General features: G+C 41.6%; 1 protein-coding gene across 1 annotated transcript in view; it reads right to left on the reverse strand.

The window, feature by feature from the left end:
- Positions 1 to 21604, reverse strand: part of LOC123745750 (myb-binding protein 1A-like protein) — a 55752-nt gene that overhangs the window by 14038 nt on the left and 20110 nt on the right. Inside the window, exons 7-14 of the mRNA XM_045726568.2 lie at positions 20843 to 21002; positions 18804 to 18997; positions 12230 to 12443; positions 10547 to 10785; positions 7137 to 7482; positions 3306 to 3469; positions 1040 to 1177; positions 347 to 456 (exon numbers count right to left, since the gene is read on the reverse strand). Coding sequence (XP_045582524.1) covers positions 347 to 456; positions 1040 to 1177; positions 3306 to 3469; positions 7137 to 7482; positions 10547 to 10785; positions 12230 to 12443; positions 18804 to 18997; positions 20843 to 21002 — 1565 coding nt within the window. The remainder of the gene's footprint in view (positions 1 to 346; positions 457 to 1039; positions 1178 to 3305; positions 3470 to 7136; positions 7483 to 10546; positions 10786 to 12229; positions 12444 to 18803; positions 18998 to 20842; positions 21003 to 21604) is intronic.

Consider the following 21604-nt stretch of genomic DNA (forward strand, 5'->3'; position numbering starts at 1 on the left):
TTCCGGACAGTTGGCCTCCACAAAATTATATATCAGTACTGTATATTTAGGGGGGCCTTTTCCAGGATAGTCAGGGGTGTGCCTCACTCGACATTACAGCAGGCACAATTCATCCATAATGAATATGCCTAACGTACATGTGCAGGCTAACTCCTGCCTTGGTGGGAGTTTCAAAAACACTTTCACCATTAAAATATATTTAAAAGGTACATTTCCTTACACTACTGTCAATTCAAATGTGAAAAATATATAAATGGACTGAACAGCAATTACATGTTAAAAATTATAACTAATTATATACCAGTTAAGACATACAAGATGATCTGAAGACAAAACTAGTACTTACTACTGGAAGCATTGATGAAGAAAGTGTTCAAGGTGTCCATCAGTACATCAATCGTGGCATCCCCTAAGCTATCACACTTCTTTACCATTCCCAGCAGATGTATGAGGTGCCTGAAAGCAAAGCTTCTTTAGGAAATAATCTTCAATGTTTCAAGATGCAAGTTACGTACATATAGATGTCGTATCACTATCACTATCGCGCTCCCGGCAGAAGGCTCTAACTTTGCAGCCTCTCGGAGGCATAAACCAGGGTTTTACACAACTCCCCCCATGCACTCGAGCTATGTCAATAGGCCGTTCTCCCTCTTCGCCCTTACTTCGTAAGGGCAAAGAGGGAGAAACCTCGAAGAAGGCAAACCTCGAATACCAAGTCAAATTTGATGAAGAAATGACCTCATATACCGAAAAATTTGTAAAGAGGGGCATTTGTCACCTGGGGTTCCACTGTGTATGGAGGTAAGGCAGTTCTAACACAAAGAATTTAGTTTTTAAATCAAAGGGTTTGTTTAACCTCAGCAGTACTTAGATTTTTACATGTTTGACCTACTGAAGATGGAGATTAAAAATTTACTAACAATAATTCACAATGAATTCCACCTGGTTTATTAGACAATCACTTTTCTAACCCAACATAACAATTGACATGTTTCGTATAAATAAAAAAATACTGATTTTTTTCCATGTTAAAACCAACCTGAGTCTGTTCTGAAGGTCTTTTTGCCTCTTATCTTGATCTGCAGTGTAGAGAGCAATGAAGAGTGGATTAACTAAGCCCAGGAGCATGCCCATGGATGGAGCTTTCTTAATGTAAACCGCAATCAAATCACAAACTCTGAAAAATAAGAAAAAAGTTTTATTTAATTCAGTAATTTTTTTATTCCAGCCAATCAATGTAGGTCCCCTCTGTCAAGTATATCCCACAATACGAAGAATATTGGTAATTGAGAAATACAAAGATAAAAGCAGAATCTGCAGGGATAACATTAGATTTGATAACAGTCCTTACAGTCAGAATGTTATCTATGAATAAAGTTCACTCATCTAGGCATCACTCAACAGTGTTAGAGTATATCTTGTCATTTCGAAATAAAGTGTTGAATGTAATGAAACGCTCCTTTTGTTTGGTGCTTTGGTACCTTCCCATTGTTTAAGGCTCTGATACCTCAGAGACTTCTAAACACTCTACACACTTGGGCCTGCTGGCCTACTGGAAACTAGGATCAGAGATCGACCTAAAATAGAGAAAAGCAGCCAAAAAAATTCAAAGGAGCAACAAATAAACCACTGCTCTTTGTAAGAGAAAGTTAAGAAATAAGGTAATTGATAGTTGGCAGAGAGAAACAGCAAGCCATCAAGCTGCTCCATCAAGAGTTCCAGGAAAATCCAACTGCCTAAGTATTGTAGAACAGGATGATGACCGTGAGTGATAACCCAAGAAACATGAAGGCACAGATAATTTGAAAAATAACTAAAATAAAACAAATATGCAAAATTATGTAAAAAACCTGGATAAGTAAAGATGATATTCAAAACAGTAGCAGTAACATCACAGATGGCCACCACCATGAGAAAGGACAACACAAAAGAGATTCATTTTAATGAGGAAAATATTAGCACGAGTGGTTTTCACAACAGCTTGGCAAAATAGAGAACATTGCAAAATATAATGTGGAAATAATTAGGAATTTGAGGAGCAGTAATGAAAACTTGAGCAACAATGTATCAGCTCTGGAGAAAGAAAAGCAGCTTGGAATCACGATATGGATTGGGTAAGCAACATATTACATTAACAGGAAGGTCAAATAATGGAATTATGCAAGGAAAGGGAACTCCAGAAAGCTATGAAAAAAATCTGATGAAAATAAAGTATTAACCCTCAACATGTAGCTATTGAAATATGGCCCCTACCTGCCTATCCATAAAAAATTTTAAAAATTTAATAAATATTCTTCTTTAAATACTAAAAAATGTTCTTTGGTGTCTGAGCATTTAAATGCTTTACTTTCTTTCTTGGTTTTTTCGTGATCAGCATCTGCCCAACCACTTGGATTGGGCAGCAGTGTCAGCCTTGCTTCTTGCAGATCGGCAATCAATCCCCAACCATTCAAGTGGTTGGGCACCATTCCTTTCCTCTGTCATATCCTAAATCCTTATTGTCATATCCCTTCCAAGTGCTATATAATCATAATGGCTTAATGCTTTCTCTTGATAATTACCTTACCTTGATTAACATCTCATGCCAAATACTGTCCCCTAGTACTGTGCAGTGCTGGCAGACTCACTGCAGCTTGCATTTGGAGTCAATACTACCTTCTTGAGGTTATCTTGAGATAATTTCGGGGCTTAGTGTCCGCACAGCCCAGTCCTCGACCAGGTTACATAGTTATAAGAGTTCATTAGGTGGGTTTCAAGGCTTTGGTCTCTTGAAGCATGCAATGGTTTGTTTTGACTTGCTAACTTTCTACTTACCTTCACCAGTGATGTGATGAAATGTCACCACTCCCTGTACCGCTGTGAGGGGGAGGGGGGGGGGGGGCAAAGTTCTGACACTGGTCTCAAGTAGGCCTATAGAACTCTACGGTTGATGCAACATAGTAAATAGGAACCATCTCAGTGTATAGCTTTAGGAAGCCACTGGGGCTCACCCAGAATTTGGCATTTCATTACAATCTATTGTTTTTAGGGGGGAGGGGGGATCTATACTCTCAAGCATTTATTTGCGAACAATTTGACACCAAATTTGTAGCTACTGTATAACCCCACAAAAAACGTAAAGTGATTGTAAACATTTTACATATCACTGAGCGAGGCCTCAGGGAGCCCAGAACATTTGGGAGTGCACAGAGAGAATGGACCACCAAAGTGTTAAAGTATAGAGGGTCACCATGATTATCACCAAGCCTTGGTTACCCAACAACTAGGACATTATTATATCTTAGACAAGCAGAATTTACTTTTACCTGGTTTGGAAATGCATGATGCTCTTCTCATCCTTGGGTAATTTTTCAATGGCTCCCGTTTTTTTGTTCCGTTGCTTGTTTTGATATTCTCCCAAGAGAGCACTCAGCTTCCTGTCTAAATTGTTTAGTTCTTCTTGTGGAACACTGTCCATATCAACATCCTCCTGAAGAACACAAAATTCCTAAATGTGAACAAAATTATTCTCTTTCAAGTATACAAGATTAACTAGTCATGCATCTAAAACCTTATATGCTCTGGTCGAAGCCAACTAATGGTCTTTAACACTTTCGCTCGGGGATGACGCAGCATTGCGTCATCCGTTTACTGGCGGTAATGCCGGGGATGACGCAGCATTGCGTCATCCACTTTAAAAATTCGCCAAAAATCAGGTTTTTATCTGATTTTTTGGGGACTGGTTTTAAAATGTGCGCCGATGTCTTCCCATTTTCTTTGTTGAGCCTCGTGGCCCTCAGGCGGCTTGGCACACCCCGTGGGCCCATTGTCTTTGCTCCACTGTTGTGACCAATGTCGCCTCCCCTCGCATCTCAAACGTGTGAACATTTCGGCTATTTCCCGTGGCTATATTTCTTACTGCGGCTTTAGAAACTATCTACGCTTACTCCACGATGGATAGTAATCATGAACAAGGCCCTTCCAGGAAGAAAATTGCGAAAGAAAGGCTTGAAAAGGGTGGGAATTTGGAGTGTAGCAAGAAGGCCTCTGAGCACTCACTCACGGCTAACGCGTGGCCCGTCTTCAACTCGTCGGCGGTTGGAGCGTGACCAGGTTTTTTTTTTTATATGCTAATGTTCCTCTAGAGAATTTTATTACGAACCCATTGAGACCAAAATGAAAGACCTAGGACAAAAATTGAGGTGACCAGAGTGAAAATAGTGAAAACATTTTATCCCGTTTGCGCGCTCCCGGGTAACTCGTTCGCACTTTCTCTGTTTGCTGCGGGTAATTAGCCGGGCTTTTGGAGTTTATATGCATTTAGTGCTGTAGAGAATTTTATTGCGAACACAATGATACCAAATTTTATCTCGTAGAGGGAGAATTGAGGTGACAAAGTTGAAGAGAGTATACACTTTTCGGAATTAACGCGCGCTTCCATGACACGCTGGGGCCCATATCGCCCTGTCGAGGGGTGGCGCGCGGGGTGAGCGAAAGTGTTAATATTTTTTAATTAAACTCTGACCAAATAGGAAATACTTATACCACTTATACCCTATAAAAGTGGTCGCCAAGTGGAATTCACTGAAAGAAAAAATTATGGAAACCACCTCTATCCACAACTTTGAAGCCAGATTCGACAAAGAATTGAAACAGCAGTTTAACCCTTAAACTGCTCAGCATAAGGGGGCAGGGAAGCAAAAAATATTCATATGTAAAAATTACTTAAAAATGTTAAACAAATATCCAACTTATTGGCTACAGCATTGTGAAACTTTCATCAAAATATTTTTAAAAATTGATTTTAAGACGAATATCTAAAAAAAAAAAAAAAAACAGTGTTGAATATAATGAAACGCCATTTTCTGGGTGAGTCCCGGAGGCTCCCCGGAGCTATCCAGGCTGAATGAATATGTATAACTTTCTAGCATCAGTTAAAGTGCTTGGAGTTCTTGCCTATCAGGGACCCTGAGCCAGAACCTGACCCCCTCAGAGAGGCACGAGGAGCAATGGCCTTTAGAAACCCCCTTGTGGTTGAGAGCATTCTATGTCTGCCATCGACTGGGACAGGCACCCAGAAAGGTAGGCGCCCCAAAACAAACCCATATTCTGATGAAAATATTGCTACCGAAAGCCGAACGAGTGGACAGAACTCCCCAAACAAAATTATCAAACTAGTATGACGTCATCACGTTGCCGCGCCGCCGTCTGCGCAACCCCCCCCCTCCTCCCTAGGAGGGGAAAGGGGAAACCCCAGACCCTCCGCGCCGGCGATCCAACCGGCAGTTCTTGGCTGATGTGATCAGTTTTGTTTCAGTTCTGTGCCTTGTGGTGTAGACTGTCTCTACAGGTGGTGTGCGAGCCAGGAGAGATATTCCACGGTACTCGGGCTGCATGCACCTAGGAAGTCACCTTGATATCTACCTCCACTGTGTCCTTTACCGCTCGGTATTTGGCTGCCCATGGAGTCGTCTGGGGTTTTGTTGCCCTTGTTTGCCTCTGGGTAGGAGGTAGTTTTCCTCACTGGTAGGGGCGCGGGGTACTGCACAGCTAGTTTTCACCAATAACAGCAGTCGGCTCTGTTCCACCTGGGTACGTTGTCCTCTTGCATGGTTTTTTCTTTTGTTTTTATTTTTGCCTGGAGGGGGTCTGCCACAAAGGTAGACTATGGGTCAAGTGTGTCATTGACCCAACGGGCAGCATGACGGAGGCAAAAGTGGCGAGTGTCGTCACCCTGAGACAAGGGGTCAGAGCAAACTTCAAACTCTCACTTGGCAAGTTGGAACCCCGAGGACACGTCCATAGGTCCAAAGAGCCCCAATGGGATTTTCCAGGGCCCTTAGGCTGACTGCTAAGAGAAGCCCAGGGAAGGTATTGCTAACGGGTTGGGTTCAAACTATCATGAGAACTGCTAAAAGTTAAACCCCTGCAACTTGTACAAGCATGGGGGGGGCCTAGCAGAGGCCCACCAATATAACAAAGTGGATAAAACCAAGGGGGGGGCAGATCTCCACCAGGCAAACCAAATAAAAATAAACCCCCACGAAAGCACAATGTCTCCAGGAAGAAGAGAACCAGCCGCTGTGTATAATGGGAGACAAGCTGCATAATACCTTGTGCCCCTACCAGCAGCAATACCACTTCCTACTCAAGGCTAAACATGGCAACAAAAACCCCAGCTGGCCACAAGAGCAGGCAATTGCCAAGAAGCAAAAGAACCCTACTGAAGTGGTTCCCAAACACCTCGTGGAAGGCAACCCCAAGACACAAGGGCAGTACTCATAGGGCCCTTACGGAAGGCAGCCCTAAGCGCATGCAGCTTCAGTACTGATGAAATACTCCTGGCCTGTGCACCACACTGCAGAATTACAACCCAAGGCGCAGAACTGCACAGTCAGAGGCCAGAGTCGATGACCACCACAGTCCACATCAGCCAAGGAACTGAATGGAGCAGCGGCCAGCGCGAGGAGTTCGCCCCCCCCCCCCACCAAGGGGTTGTACAGACAAGCTGCGTGGCGTGGCGGCTGTGCTTCTGCTTTAGGTAGCAGTTTTTACCATGCAGGGTTTGTTTTGTAACACCAACCTTTCTGGGTGCCAAACATGGAATGCTTCCAAATACATGGGGGTTTCCGTCGGTCCTCATGCTTCTCTGAGGGGGCCAGCCAGGTTCTGGCTCATGGTCCCCAGCAGGCAGAACTCCAAATCGACTGATGCCACGGTCTAATACATACATATCAGCCCAGTAAGACCCAGGGAGCTATAGGGGCTTCCCACAGAAAGGACTTGTAAATTGGAAAAGATGCATAGGCATGATCAGGATCAACTACCTCCGTGCCCAAGTTGGAAGGGGCAAATAGCTTCAGTCAGCAAACAGGACTCATCCAGAAAGAGGCATTTCATTACAATCAATTCTGGGTTTTCTATTAAATATTTATTTCAAATCTTCCTACATTTGTTTTTTAAATACTTTTATTACTTTTTCAATGTACTGTACAGTATATTGAATATATACTTATTTAATTATTTAATTCACAAATCCCTACAATTACTGTTTAAACCTATTTACCGTTAGCCAGAAATGTCTCTAATGAACACCTAAGAATATTACTTTTAATTATAATTCATACAAACCTTCATAATTTCCTTTAACTACTTACATCAATATTACCAGTAACAGCCAACATTTTTTTCTTGAGGTCAAAAATACTCATGGTTCCATCCTCTCCATTCTCATTTTCTTCATCAGCTTCCATATCATCTTCTATTTCATTACCCTCAGCCTCCTCACTTGACTCTGACTGCACTTCATCATCTTCATCTTCATTTTCTGAATCTGTTGCTTCATCTTCAGTTCCCTCTGCCTCTTCAGGGTCCACACTTTCATAATTGTTTATTGCAATATTGTCATCATTTTCTTTCCTAATTAACTCTTGTGTCTTTGAAGGATCCAAGACATCTGTGAGGATAGTAAGGGCCGTGTGCGTCATCTCTGGGCACATTAACCTGCCAGAGAATATATTTATATTTCAATACTATATCAAGGAGCCAATAACATTATTATTAAAATAAAAGTTGGTCTTTATTGAAGTTGAAAATATATTTAAGATTGCTGGAATGAACTCCTGGAGGAAACTGCACAATAAAAATCACTGGAAATATTACAATTGTTTTTGATAAAATATAAGAGACAGGGCACAATCGGTAAATAAAAAATTCCTGATGGCATGCCAGAGGATTTTTTGACTACAGTATCCATGTAGTGCAGATCTGAAGTTCATGTACTTTATGTAGAGATAATAGTAGGCCTCTCCATGGGGAGGCACTTGTGTGAGAGTGCCTCCGTAAGGGAGTGCATGGAGAATGAGTGTCCACACTCCTTGAATCAAAATTCATATTTCGTGACATTTTGGTACTAGAAAGACAAAACATTGACTAGTGATATTATGAGGTGTACCACACCGATTAGAAAATAGAAAATATAGTGAATGTGATTGAACATTGTGTTAAATAGCCAATAACCTACCACATGTGTGACAACAGTGCCAAACCAGGAAATAGAGCTGCGAACAATCCCCATAAACATATAATATCCTTATAGAAATATGATAGTGAAGTGTAGGGCAACCAATGTAGTCACAACGTGACATTAAGAACACAATCATTTTAAGGGTAGAAAATGCCACCTAACCTAGTGAGAACTATAGTGAGAAGATTTGAACAAATGTCTGGCAGTGGCGAGTGTGGTGCCATTAGGCCTACAATGGAGATACATAGTACTGAATAGGATGTTCCCTCAGTGAGCGAGCGAGTACAGGGATGAACACTTAATAATAGCGAGGCTTTCATAGATTAGAAAACTGGAAATAAAATTAACATAATAAAACAGACTAGGGAAATTTAATGAAATGAACATTAAACATGAAAATGGCATCCCTGCCCACTAGTTGTGACTGGTGACCCAAGAGGCAGACTCCTTCAACAACTGAATGTGTCCACATTTATACTGAAATATGCAATTAAGTAGTGTTGAGATAAAAAGAACAGAAAAACTGGTCTTAAATATTGAATGTGGTAATACTACACAAGTGCAACAATAGAAAATATACCCCTTATGATACACACAACTGTAGCACAGTTGACAACTGTAGGGGTAGCTTCCCCCCCCCCCCCCCACACACACACAAGCATACGAGACACAAACAGTAAGCAAAAGCAATACGACCATAAATAAATTTGCGGTCACTGTAATAAATACTTTAAGACCGAAACAACGGGAATCACATTTATGTGTGTAAGAATAGATTCCACTTATCTTGCCCAGAAGTGAGTAGTACCGGAGCCCTGAGAGCTAGACATTTACTCAAGGTATATAACAATTTGCCAACTTGGAATATATTAAAACAACTCCTAAATGCTGTTACAACCTTTGATCCAAGATTGGCACTCTGCAAAGAAGCCCAGGGCCAGATTTATGACGCAGTTACGCAAGTACTTACGAACGTGTACATCTTTCCTCAATCTTTCATGGCTTTGGTTACATTTATTAAACAGTTTACAAGCATGAACCTTTCCAATCAACTGTTGTTATTGTTATAAACAACCTCCTGGTGCTTTGGAGCTCATTAACTGTTTAACCCTTTAACTGCGCAACGCACCTGCAGGCCCACGTCTAAGGTGCGTTACACGCCTCCAGGTATTTGTATTTTTCTCGTTCCATTCAAAACTCCCGCGGCTACATGGGGTTCATATCAGCTTCCTCAGGGCTCTTGTAAACAGACGCCATCTTTACAAAAAATCATGGTCCACATTCCCGGGTGTGAGAGCCACAGCAGTGAGTGAGGCTCTCAAGTTTTGAATCGCTCTCTATGCCCAAAAATGCCACATGGCACTCTGCGCACCCTCGATCTAGCGCCTTGTGGCGCTAGATCGAGGGTGGTTAAGGGATTGAGGGTGGTTAAGGGATCGAGGGTGGTTAAGGAACAGATATCTGTGGTTATGGAACATAGACCTTACCTCTAGTTTACTGTATGTAACTCTCGTCTCTTGCCTATGTGAAGTAAGAGAGATAACAGAAGATTGAGTGGGTAAGTATTTATTTTATTTAGGGGGTTTAGAGTTAATAAATTATATTAAGGTAAATTTAAGTTGGAGTTTCCCTCACCCATATTGCATTGGGGTTTAAGCGATCTGCTCTAGATGACAGACCATAATTACTTATTCTTTTGCTGGGAATTGTTTCCCCGGGGACCGGGCCTTACCTAACCCCAGTAGGTGTTAATCCCTTATCTTTTGATTTTAACTCAACAGAGCACCTAATTTTTTCAACAGATACCATGACTTATGACAAGAAAAATTCATTCATCGAAAGCCTACTGGCCATCCAGGAAGAGCGAGAAGCAAATAATACTGGTGCTGGAGAGGAGGCTGTAGACAGGGATGAAACTAAAGAAGTAATTCAGGAAATTCTAAACTCTGAACTGTTCCAACCCTTGTCAACCCACGCCATGCTTGGGTGGTCTGGGTTGCTGGATTCTCTGACTATGTTGTAGTGACTGTTGTTGTCATCTAGTGATGAACAGTGGAGTGTCTAGTTACTATTCATTAGTCAACATAGTAATTAGCACTGCAATTAGATTCTGGTGATTCCAATTTTTTCCTGACAAGGATTCTTTCATGATCTGATCTGTGAATTTGTTTGATAGTGAGCTGTCGCTCAGTGACGGATTAGGTTAAACTTTCTTGTGTCTCCCCTCCATAACTATGAGGGTAGACCATTTGAAAAGTTCATTGTCACAGCACAGAAGTAGGTTAACAAGAACCTGGCAAGTGAACCGAGTTCTAAATAAACCTTACAGTTTCTACCTTAGGAACAGTCAACACCTGTTCAAAAAGGAGTTTCATTTTACTCAATGCCCTATTTTTTTAATTTATTATTAATATTTTTATAAACCAACTATTTTTTAATTTAGTCTTTTAAAAGATTTCCTAAAACAAAAAGTATATTTGAATGAATTCTCTTGGGAAGATATTCGAAAGGTTAAATAAAAAGCAACAATACTACACTTACCAAAATACTCCTTGTGAGACAGACCTAAAGAAGTTTTTCTCTTGAGTCAAAAGGCTAAGCAAGAGTTCTGTTATCACCTCCACCCAATACGGCTCCCTCATTGATACCTCTGCTCCTCGCTTCTTCTTAATATCTGACATTTTCATTACTTTTTTATGGCATGCATTTAGTTCTTCTATAATGTCTTTTGCACCTGATGGATCAATGAAAAGATGGAGACACATCTGACAATACAAAACCTGAAAAAGCAATTAAAATCTAATTAGAATCATCCACATTATATTACAATAACTGATAATTGTCTCACTCTTTTGTTTTGTCTCACAAAAATGACTAATGATCTACACTCAAAATTAATGATCTAAAAATGACTAATGATCTAGGCACACGGATAATGATCTAGACTCATGAATAATGACCCAGACACAACTAATGATCTAGACACTTCTCTAATGATCTAGATATATGACTAATGGTCTACAGACAACTAATGATGTAGATATATTACTAGTGATCTAGAAAATTAATGATCTAAACACAACTAATAAACTAAGCACATGACTAACAATCTAGACAACTAATGATCCAACCTGTTCTCTTACAAATTACGTCTGAATTTGGCCGTATGCCTGTATGGCCCAAAATGGTTGTAATTTAAAAATAAACAATAATTGAAAATAAATTTTGGATTTTTTTCCAAAACCGCAAGTTAAGGGTCCTTTGGTAGGTTAGGAGGGCAAGAAGTTCTCCTAAGGTTGCAAAACATGAAAACCGTTAATTGAAAGTTCCCTCTCTTAACCTAACCGAGTGAGCCGAAGGACTAAAAACAGAAAACAGGACAGTACGTCACTTTCATGAGCAGATTTCATTTCAAATTATGTCCATTTTTGGCCATAGCTCGCATAGGAGTGAAAAGCAACGTAATCTTAAGAGGATGGGTTGAATGATCAAGACAGATTACTAATAATCAAAACACTACTAATGACTTTTATACTTACTAACAATATAAACATATGACTATTAATCTAGTAACACATCTAATCTAGTTACAGGCTATTCATGCCCGTGCCACCTCTTGGGTGGCTTAATCTTCTTCAATCAATCTAATGATCTAGGCACATGGCTAATAATCTATTGGTGAACACCCACTATACAACACAATCCTGGAGTATGCGGCTCCAGCATGGAGTCCATATCTAGTCAAGCATAAGACTAAAGTGGAAAAGGTTCAAAGGTTTGCCACCAGACTAGTACCCAAACTGAGGGGTATGAGCTATGAGGAGGGACTACGGGAATTAAACCTCACATCACTGGGAGGCAGAAGAGGGGGGGGGGGGGACACGATCACCACAAACAAGATTCTCAAGGGAATTGATAGGATAGATAAAGACAGACTATTTAACTCAAGGGGCACATGCACTAGGGATCACAGGTGGACATTGAGTGCCCAAATGAGCCATAGAGACATTAGAAAGAATTTTATAAGTGTCAGAGTAGTTGACAAATGGAATGCATTAAAGAAGTGATGTGGTGGAGGCTGACTCCATACACAGTTTCAAGTGAAGATATGATAAGAGCCCAATAGGCTCAGGAACATGTACATCAGCTGATTGACAGTTGAGAGGCGGGACCAAGGAGCCAGAGCACAACTAGGTAAGTACAAGATTACACCAAAACACATACCTGAAAAACTGGGTTAGCTTTGGATGCTTGCTCTTGCTCTCCCTGAAGGACACATATCTTCTTGAACACTTGAGGCCAGAGTTTCTTTGCCTCTGCATTTAGAGGTGAGGTGTTAGCAGTTTCACGCAATCGTAACTCATCATCAGCTACATTAACAATGTCCAGCAATACAGATTTGTATTCATTAATGTGTCCAGTAAAGTTAGCAAGAGTTCTGAAAAAAATATTAATATACTGTATGCATTTTATTTTATTTATACTGTCAAATTATAATTACAACAGTAGTCTGTCCAGTACCTAGAAGGTGAGCAAGGCACAAAAGTACTAAAATTACACTAAAATACAAAAAAACTATTATTGGACACATTAATAGAGTACATGTGAGCATGAGCCAAGGAGGTAAGGCTTAAGTGCCAAGTGTGTGCATCCATCAACAGCACACAGGTCTAACTAAAGGATCAACATGACTGGGCACAACTGAAACTAAGGAGACAGATAAAATCCATTTCTGGGGAGCCCTGTCAGCTCCCTGAAGTTATCGCACTGATTAAGTGCCATACTACTTAGTGCCACCAGTTGTGGATTTCTATTGATCTACCTGGGACCACAAGCCAGACCCTGGCTTTCCCTTACAAAGGTGCAGGGAGAGATGACCTATGAAAACTTTACATTTAATGTTTATCATATTTGCCACCATCTGAGGGAGGGCACCCAGAAAGATAAGTAAATCAAAACACATGTTTTAGTTGTTGTTTTAGATTCAGCCACTCGGAACAAAAAGTTCCAAGCGGCATGGGCTATGGTGACGTTGTACTTACCTTGCACAGGAGATGTCAAACAAACTACTGCATGGTTAAAAATGAAACCACAGCCCCAAAATTGCCAAAAGAACTCCCAACAATGCAAACAAATCACCTAAATTTAATGAAACTAGTGCTTGCTACTTTAGCCAACCTCCCCACCTCATTTTTTTTTTTTTTTTTTTTTTTTTTGAGATATATACAAGAGTTGTTACATTCATGTACAGCCACTAGTACGCGTAGTGTTTCGGGCAGGTCCCTGGAATACGATCCCCTGCCGCGAAGAATCGTTTTTTCATCCAAGTACACATTTTACTGTTGCGTTAAACAGAGGCTACAGTTAAGGAATTGCGCCCAGTAAATCCTCCCCGGCCAGGATACGAACCCATGACATAGCGCTCGCGGAACGCCAGGCGAGTCTCTTACCACTACACCACGGAGACTGTAAATTTGGGGGAAGGAGGGAGACAGACCGGGTCAGCCAGGCCCCACCACCTTCAGTTCTAAGCTGATGGTGATCTGGTGCTGTCCTAGTCACTCGGCTCCAGTTTCCTGTCATCAGCTAAGTGTGCTACTTAGGGCCTTTGGGACAGGGTTGCTTTGTTGGGCTCTATAGCCTGCTGAGGTTTAATGGTGCCTGTTTGCATTCCAGATGTTTACATTTGCTACTTTTCAACTCTTTTGTAGCCTGGTTGGGATATAAAGAGCCCAATTGTGTTACCAGCTCTTTACATTCGTGGTTTCGGCGCCTCGGTTCTGGCGACCCTGCTCGGGAGGCTGTGTGTGTGTCTGCGTAGCATGAACCAGGAGTTTAGTGTACAGTGGTACCTTCGTTTACGATCATAATCCGTTCCCAGAGACGCGTCGTCAACCAAAAATTTGATAACCAAAATGAATTTTCCCATAATAAATATGGGAAAATTAATTCGTAAATTGAATTAATCCATTCCACACCCCCAAAAATATTAACTTAAAAATACATTTTATACCAAATAACACTCATTTTGTATTAGCTATAATACAGTATGTATATCTTACCTTGAATGAGGACTCTTGGTGGAGTATGGAAGACAATGAGGAGGAGGAAAAATGCTAGTGCTTGGAAGGGAGGGGGGGGGGGGGGGGAAGTTCCCTTCCAAGCTACTGGAAGACTTTCTTGGAACCCATGGTGTGACATATAATAAGAATTTTTATGTTAAAAAAGCAAAAAAGCAGGCAAACAACAAAATTCTTCACAAAGAATTCAAGCGCAGCCGCGGTCGTCACTCCACAGGATAGACTTGTAAACAAACTGAGAGTGCCTCGCCCCGCGCCCCCAACACCAAACCCTCATTCGATCTATACGCGTAAGAACAGATGTCTTCCAAGTAAACCGTCATACACCAAATTAAAATTTTACGATGAATTCGACATCGTATAAACATACTAAATCCCTGACATACTAAAAACAGCAGAGATAGCACCACTCCATAAAGGAGGAAATAAGGCAGAGGCAAAAAATTACAGACCGATAGCACTAACATTGCACATCATAAAAATTTTTGAGTGCTAAGAAGTAAGATCACAAAATACATGGAATCACAGCATCTCCATAACCCCGGACAACATGGTTTCAGAACAGGGCGCTCTTGCCTGTCGCAGTTGCTGGACCACTATGATATGGCATTAGATGCTATGGAAGACAAACAAAACGCTGATGTAATTTACACAGATTTCGCAAAAGCTTTTGATAAATGTGACCATGGTGTTATTGCACATAAAATGCGTTCAAAAGGAATTACCGGGAAAATAGGCAGATGGATCTACAATTTCCTGACTGACAGAACCCAATGTGTAATAGTCAACAAAATAAAATCCAGCCCATCAACCGTGAAGAACTCAGTCCCCCAGGGTACTGTGCTTGCTCCAGTACTTTTTCTCATCCTCATATTGGACATAGACCAGAACACAACCTATAGCACTGTATCATCCTTTGCAGATGACACTAGGATTTTCATGAGTTGGCAACATAGAGGACACGGCAAACCTCCAATCAGATGTAGATCAGGTCTTTCTATGGGCTACAGAAAATAATATGGTATTCAACGAGGATAAGTTTCAGCTCATGCGCTACGGAAAAATTGAAAATATAAAAACAGAAACCACGTACAAAACGCAGGCAAATCATAACATAGAACGAAAAGGCAATGTAAAGGACCTGGGTGTACTCATGTCGGAAGACCTTACCTTTAAAGAACACAATAAAGTAGCCGTCACAACTGCAAGAAAAATGACAGGTTGGATAACAAGAACTTTTCACACTAGAGATGCTATACCGATGATGATACTTTTCAAAACGCTTGTGCTATCTAGAGTGGAGTACTGCTGCACAATGACAGCCCCTTTCAAAGCTGGAGAAATTGCTGACCTAGAGAGCGTGCAGAGATCCTTTACTGCTAGAATCCACTCAGTAAAACATCTAAATTACTGGGACCGACTAAAGAGCCTAAATCTGTACTCCCTTGAGCGCAGGCGGGAGAGATACATAATAATTTACACGTGGAAAATAATTGAGGGGCTGGTCCCAAACCTGCACACAGAAATAACACCACATGAGACCAGAAGACATGGCAGAATGTGCAGAATACCCCCGTTGAAAAGCAGAGGTGCAACAGGTACTCTGAGAGAGAACTCTATCAACATCAGAGGCCCGAGACTGTTCAACACGCTTCCACTACACATAATGGGCATAACTGGCAAACCCCTCAGTGTTCAAGAGAGAACTGGATAAGCACCTCCAAAGGATACCTGATCAACCAGGCTGTGACTCATACGTCAGGCTGCGAGCAGCCGCGTTTAACAGCCTGGTTGATCAGTCCAGCAACCAGGAGGCCTGGTCGACGACCGGGCCGCGGGGACACTAAGCCCCGGAAGCACCTCAAGGTAACCTCAAGGTAAGGTATACCAAAAAATTCGTACTCTAGGGCAATCGTCAACTGAGGTTCCATTGTACTTGGAACTTCATGAGCTCAGGATCCTCTTCACTCTGTGCTCTTTTCGTACTACCCTAGTGCAGTCAGGGCTAGTTTTTCTGGGGCGTTTAGGATATGCTAATATGTTCAGGATAAGGTAAGGCAGTGGTCTGTGGCCATCTGTCTTCCACAGGGTTGGGAGTGTTTTTGGCTGGCGGGGCACACTGTGTCTGCACGACCAGTTATTTGTTTAACACAAGGCATATGGATGTTTCTCCCAAGTTGCTGGTTCATCACGGGTTTGTTTTGGGGCTTTTGTTTGCTTTCATTGGTTTTTGCATGTTTTTGCTTGGGAGTTTTACCTTTCACCTTATTAGGCTTACCTAGGGCATGTATGGCAGGGTTCCATTGATGGAGGCTTGGGGGGAGTCCCTTTCTGTGTTCCTCCTGTGTGCCATGGTTCGTTTCAGTTCTGGGCCCATCTTTAGGTTCAATTCTTCCTCCACTTTTTGTCTACACTCTGCTTCTGGTGCCATTTGCCCTCTTTTTTTTCTTTAAAGATATTCCATCTGTTCACTGCTTCCTTCCTTTGGGTTGGGTGTTTTCATGCTTCATCTCCCTTCTCACATGTTGGCAAGCCGTGTTGGCCCTGTCTTTGGACTTGGCATGGGCCCTGACTCTACTCTCTGCTTCTTCCCCTCTTTGTTCCATGCAGACTTCTCACTGTTATACGCTGCGGGCCAATAGGCCTTCTGCAGTTACCTTTGTTCTTATGTTCTTATGTTTGCTTGGCCCTGGTGACCATTTGCTCGTTTGCCACCGCCTCCTTTTCAGGTGAGGGTTGGGTCGGTAATCATTCTGTGGGGTCCTTTTTGGTTGCTTGGTTTCCTTGGCTGCGGGTGCATCCTGCACATTGATGGGTGGCCAGTTCATCGCTGCTTTTGTGCCACAGGATTCTGTTTCAGCGGCATCGTTGTTAGTCCTCTGGTTTCCCTGGTTCCTTATTTAGGGGTTCGGGTTTCTCAGGTCATCCACTGTATCCTTTCTTTTCACCAGCCTGCGGTCTGCCCTCGTGCTCTTGATGTCTGTTGTCTACTACTCTGCCAGCTGAGTTTGGGTGTGTTCTTGGGCTGCTTTGTAAGCATGAGGGGTCTTGGCACCTGGAGTCTTGCACCTGTTTCAGGCCCTTGGCAGGCCTGTGGAACTTAGTGTCATGTGTTGTGGTTGTCTGTCAATTCTTTGACTTGTTACCTACGGTGCTGCCACCTCCCTGGTTGGTGCCCTTTTTTTTCCCTCTGTGGATGGCTAGCTTTGGGGAGCCACTGGGGCTTTCCCCCCAGAAAACCAGCATTGAATGTAATGAAACGCCAATTTCTGAGTGAACCCTGGAGGCCTTCTGAAATCCTCCTTCCCAGGGCATCAGCATGTTTCATCCTCTTAGAAATGAAGGTGGTGGGACCTGGCGGATCCGGTCCGCCTCCCTCCTCCCTCCAACCAAGGGAAAAGGTGGGGTAAATTAGCAAGCACACGTTTCATGAAATTTTGGTGGTTTGTTTTCATTGTTGTGGAGTTCTTTTGGCAATTTTGGGGTAGTGTCTTTTTTTTTAACCATTCAGTAGTTTGCTTTGATTCGCCTATGTTTCTGGGTGCCTTTCCTTGGATGATGACAAAGATGATAAACTTTACATTTAAAGTGTTCATAAGCCATCGCTCCCTGTGCCTCTCTATGAGCCAGGTTCTGGCTCGTGGTCCCTGGTAAGCCAATAGAACTTCGTGGTTAATGACACCTAGTAGTGTGGCACTTAATCAGTGAGATAGCTTCAGGAAGCCAATGGGGCTCCCCTCAGAAAAGAAGTGGAACATGTTAAGACATGTAATAGGGAAGTGTAGCCATAGCCACATCAATGACAGAACTAATGCCACCAGCTGGCAGCTCCGTGCATGTGCACTAGGTGGTGCTTCATACCCAGGTTCAAATGAGCTACATTCTGAGTGATTCTTTTGCAGTGTGTTGGCTGTTTCGGTGCTTCACTTTCATAAAACATGCTTTCTTGGTGAGGGTGATCATAACATTCGCTTGCTTTGTGCCACTGAGGGGAAGGGGGGAAGACATAAGGTAGCTCTAGGTCCCCAGTAGACCATCAGAACTCTGAAAACTGATGTGACTGTGTATGGAAAGCTCCTCAGTGAATTAACTTCAGGCAGCCACCATGGGGCTTCCCAGAAAGACCCAATCTACAAATTTGGAGGTTTTCAAATCCATAAGATTTTAATGCAATGCTCTTGCAGAACAAAAATATTGCACATACCAAAAAGCTTTCTGACATTCAAATACTGTATTTGATGTTTGAACTTAAAGATAAATGTAATAACCTTAAAATCTTCTACAATGTTCTTCATTTTGATATTGGTTAGTCTTAGTTTGCCTAAATTACCATGTCTAAAGTACACACCTTCAAGCTAAAAGTTGTCATAGAACTCAGCACCCATGTCCCTTTTATTTACATCAATCTTATAAGAAATATATATATTTTAATTTTTAGAAATGTTATTTATAGACTACACTGACTCCATCCAACTCAATGTAATTCAAAAACATATATAGGACCTCCACAAGACACATTCTTTGTTGTTACTAAAGTTACATAGTAATTAAAAGGAATTCAAAGCTTGTAATTTCAGACATCTTCGAAATAAACGAGTATTCAAATAAATTTTATACTGGTGTTTCATTTCTTAAAATATAGTCCTGGCTTCTGATACACCTAAATAGCTGAGACTGAGGCACTATTGTAAATCAATATCACAACCCACAGAACTTACTTAAAGAATGCATCTCTGAAGTCCTGAAGATCATTAGAATCAGTTGAAGTGAAGAATGCTGCTTTCATGAGAACCTTCAGCTGCTGAATCCTCCATGTCAGATGATTTTCACTCGACACCTTCGGGTGTGCCGCTAAGAGCCTCAAAGCATGTGCTGCACAGTTCTGATCTGCAGGTTTCACATTCCTTATTTTCTGAAAATTATAACAACATCTAGAACTTTTTTCTAACTTTAATCACATTAGGTTATTCAAGACTGGAATCCCAGTCCTTAATGTTGACTTCTTGTGTGAAAACATGGGATATAATAACTACGAACAAAATCTTGAGAATAGATAAAATCGATAAAGGAAGCCTATTTCAATTAAGGTAAGACAAAGGGACATCGGAGGAAGCTAGATATGCAGTTGCATCAAAGATATGTAAAGAAGTTCTCATTCATTGTACAAGTGGTAGGAAAGAGGAATGCATTGAAGGACGAGGTTGTGGAAGCAAATTCCAGCCACATCTTTACTAAGATATATGAAAATATTAATATTAAGAGGGGTAATTAGCAAACTGGTATAAATGGCTAGGTGGTGGGGCATAAAGAGCTAGTTTTCACTCCCTGACATTGCTTACCTGTCACTGAGAGGTAAGCAATGATAGGGAAACACAAGGTTATCAACAATTCATAGAAATTAAAATCCTTTCTATTCCAGATGCAAAAAAGATTATGAAAGTATTGTTTAAAATACAAATGCCCTACCCTCGTCCTCTCTATACATAGCACCATATTGTGCAACACAGACATACACATACAATAATATATTGTAAAATATATATACATACAGTAAAGTATTATATAACATTGACCTACATATTCAATAGCGAGAAAACACTGAAGAAATATGAATGCACCAACATGGACATACATAATACAGGAGGTCTTTGTTATACAAACACAACACACATCAAACAAACAGTCGTCCATCTGAGAGGCCTTTTAATTAAGTCCCCATTCATGAATCAATTCATTAACCTAACCCACTGCACCATCTACAATATTACCAGCAGTGCTAAAACATCTGCATGGTGGCCACGTGGTGACATAGGATGGTACAACAATATTTGCATGACCAACCAGGCAAGATGGTCATGGTCAAATCATACACAAAGCTCTGACAATTTAATTTAACACGAAACAACAAACAAAGCACGAAAAAGTTTATGGAACGGGGCAGAAGAGACATTCACCCCGAATGCAAGCTGGAGCAGTCACATAGATCAGAAGACGTCGAGACCACGCCGACACAAAGAGGTCCAAGTCCGGGAGTCCGTACATCCGGCAGAGACAACAGAAAGAGTCGGCGTTGACCATCCATTCTGTAGACAGAGGAATGAACCAAGACAGGCCGTCCGCCAGGACGTTGGACACTCCACGGCTATGAACCGCACGGAGATCCAAACCCAGAGAAGCCAGCAGATGAGCCACTCAAAGCAACCAGCCCCAAAGAGGCTATGACCAAAGAGAACCCCCGCGGTTCAGGCAATGAACCACCAGAGAACGGTCCGAATGGAGCCGGATGGTCGAACCCCGAGCGACCCGAACCCGCTGAAGCAATAGCCAAACCGAAGAGAACTCCCGCACCGTGCTGTGAGCCTGATGGACAGACCCCATCAACCCTGGCCGGCCTGGTGAGCACTGGTCACAAAGCCCTCGCTGAGAGATAAACCCATCGAGCGAGGGTTTGGGGAGGCGCCAAGGCACTTAACCCGAAAACTCAGAAGAGGAAGCCGGCGACTATGCAAGAGGTTGAAGCTAGGCAAGCTACCTCATTTCACATATGCAAAGCAAACATGATACTGAGAATGTCAAGCAGTGTAAAAGCACAAAGTACAATAGCTAGAAGGTGAGGCTGTAAAGCTAGATCTTGCTCTCTTTAGACCCAGGGAAGCGTATGAATGATCAGAAAGCTTCTCTACACCTCAATGACACATTAACTCATCGTGACCATGTTAATATTCACAATAAACAAATGTAACAAATATTAAGTTACCTTTATTATAATCATTTTCAAAACTTTTGCTAAGCCCTTGATAGTAGTTAATGTGAAATGATTTTTCATTTGAGCCAATAACTTTGTCCCTGTTAGCTGGTCAAATCTCACACTACCAGGAGGAAGAATTAGTGCTTTCACAACAGCCAGTTGGACATCACTGAAAGAAAAATATGCACAATGATTAGAGATTAAATATATCAAAGATAAGCAATAATGGTAAAAATTAGAACAATATGGAAGAGTGCACAGTATAGTAGTGAATATACTTTCTAAACAAAGTTTTAAAGTTCAACTTTTTTATATACAACAGCTGAAAATATTAGACAAAGCTGTCATATAATAGGAAACCAAAGTAGAGTACATATTACTGGACTGGCACAGTGGCTGTCCATCACCATGCTGAGTGGCAGCAGTCCACATGCCTACAAATGAACACATCAAGGTTTGTATACTAGGTGGTGCTGGGTAAGAAATTAATTTCCTAGTCACCATTTCTGAAAAACAAAGGCATACTTTGTGGTGCATTGTGACAGTAAAGTGATGTTCACCTACATGCTTATTTATTATGTAGTTTGACCTGTTTCAATTGTAAATATATACAAATACTCATTACAGTATTTGCTTAGTTAATGTGTTATAATTTCATTCTTCGTGGAAGGTCGTAAGCAACCATAATATGCCGATTATTGGCACTTTCCCGTCCCCGGCGCGCACTCCCTTCAGTGACTTTAGCCTTTTATCCAAATGCCACCATTGCTA

Source organism: Procambarus clarkii, chromosome 88 (assembly GCF_040958095.1).
Source record: "Procambarus clarkii isolate CNS0578487 chromosome 88, FALCON_Pclarkii_2.0, whole genome shotgun sequence".
In the NCBI taxonomy this organism is placed as follows: Eukaryota; Metazoa; Arthropoda; class Malacostraca; order Decapoda; family Cambaridae; genus Procambarus; species Procambarus clarkii.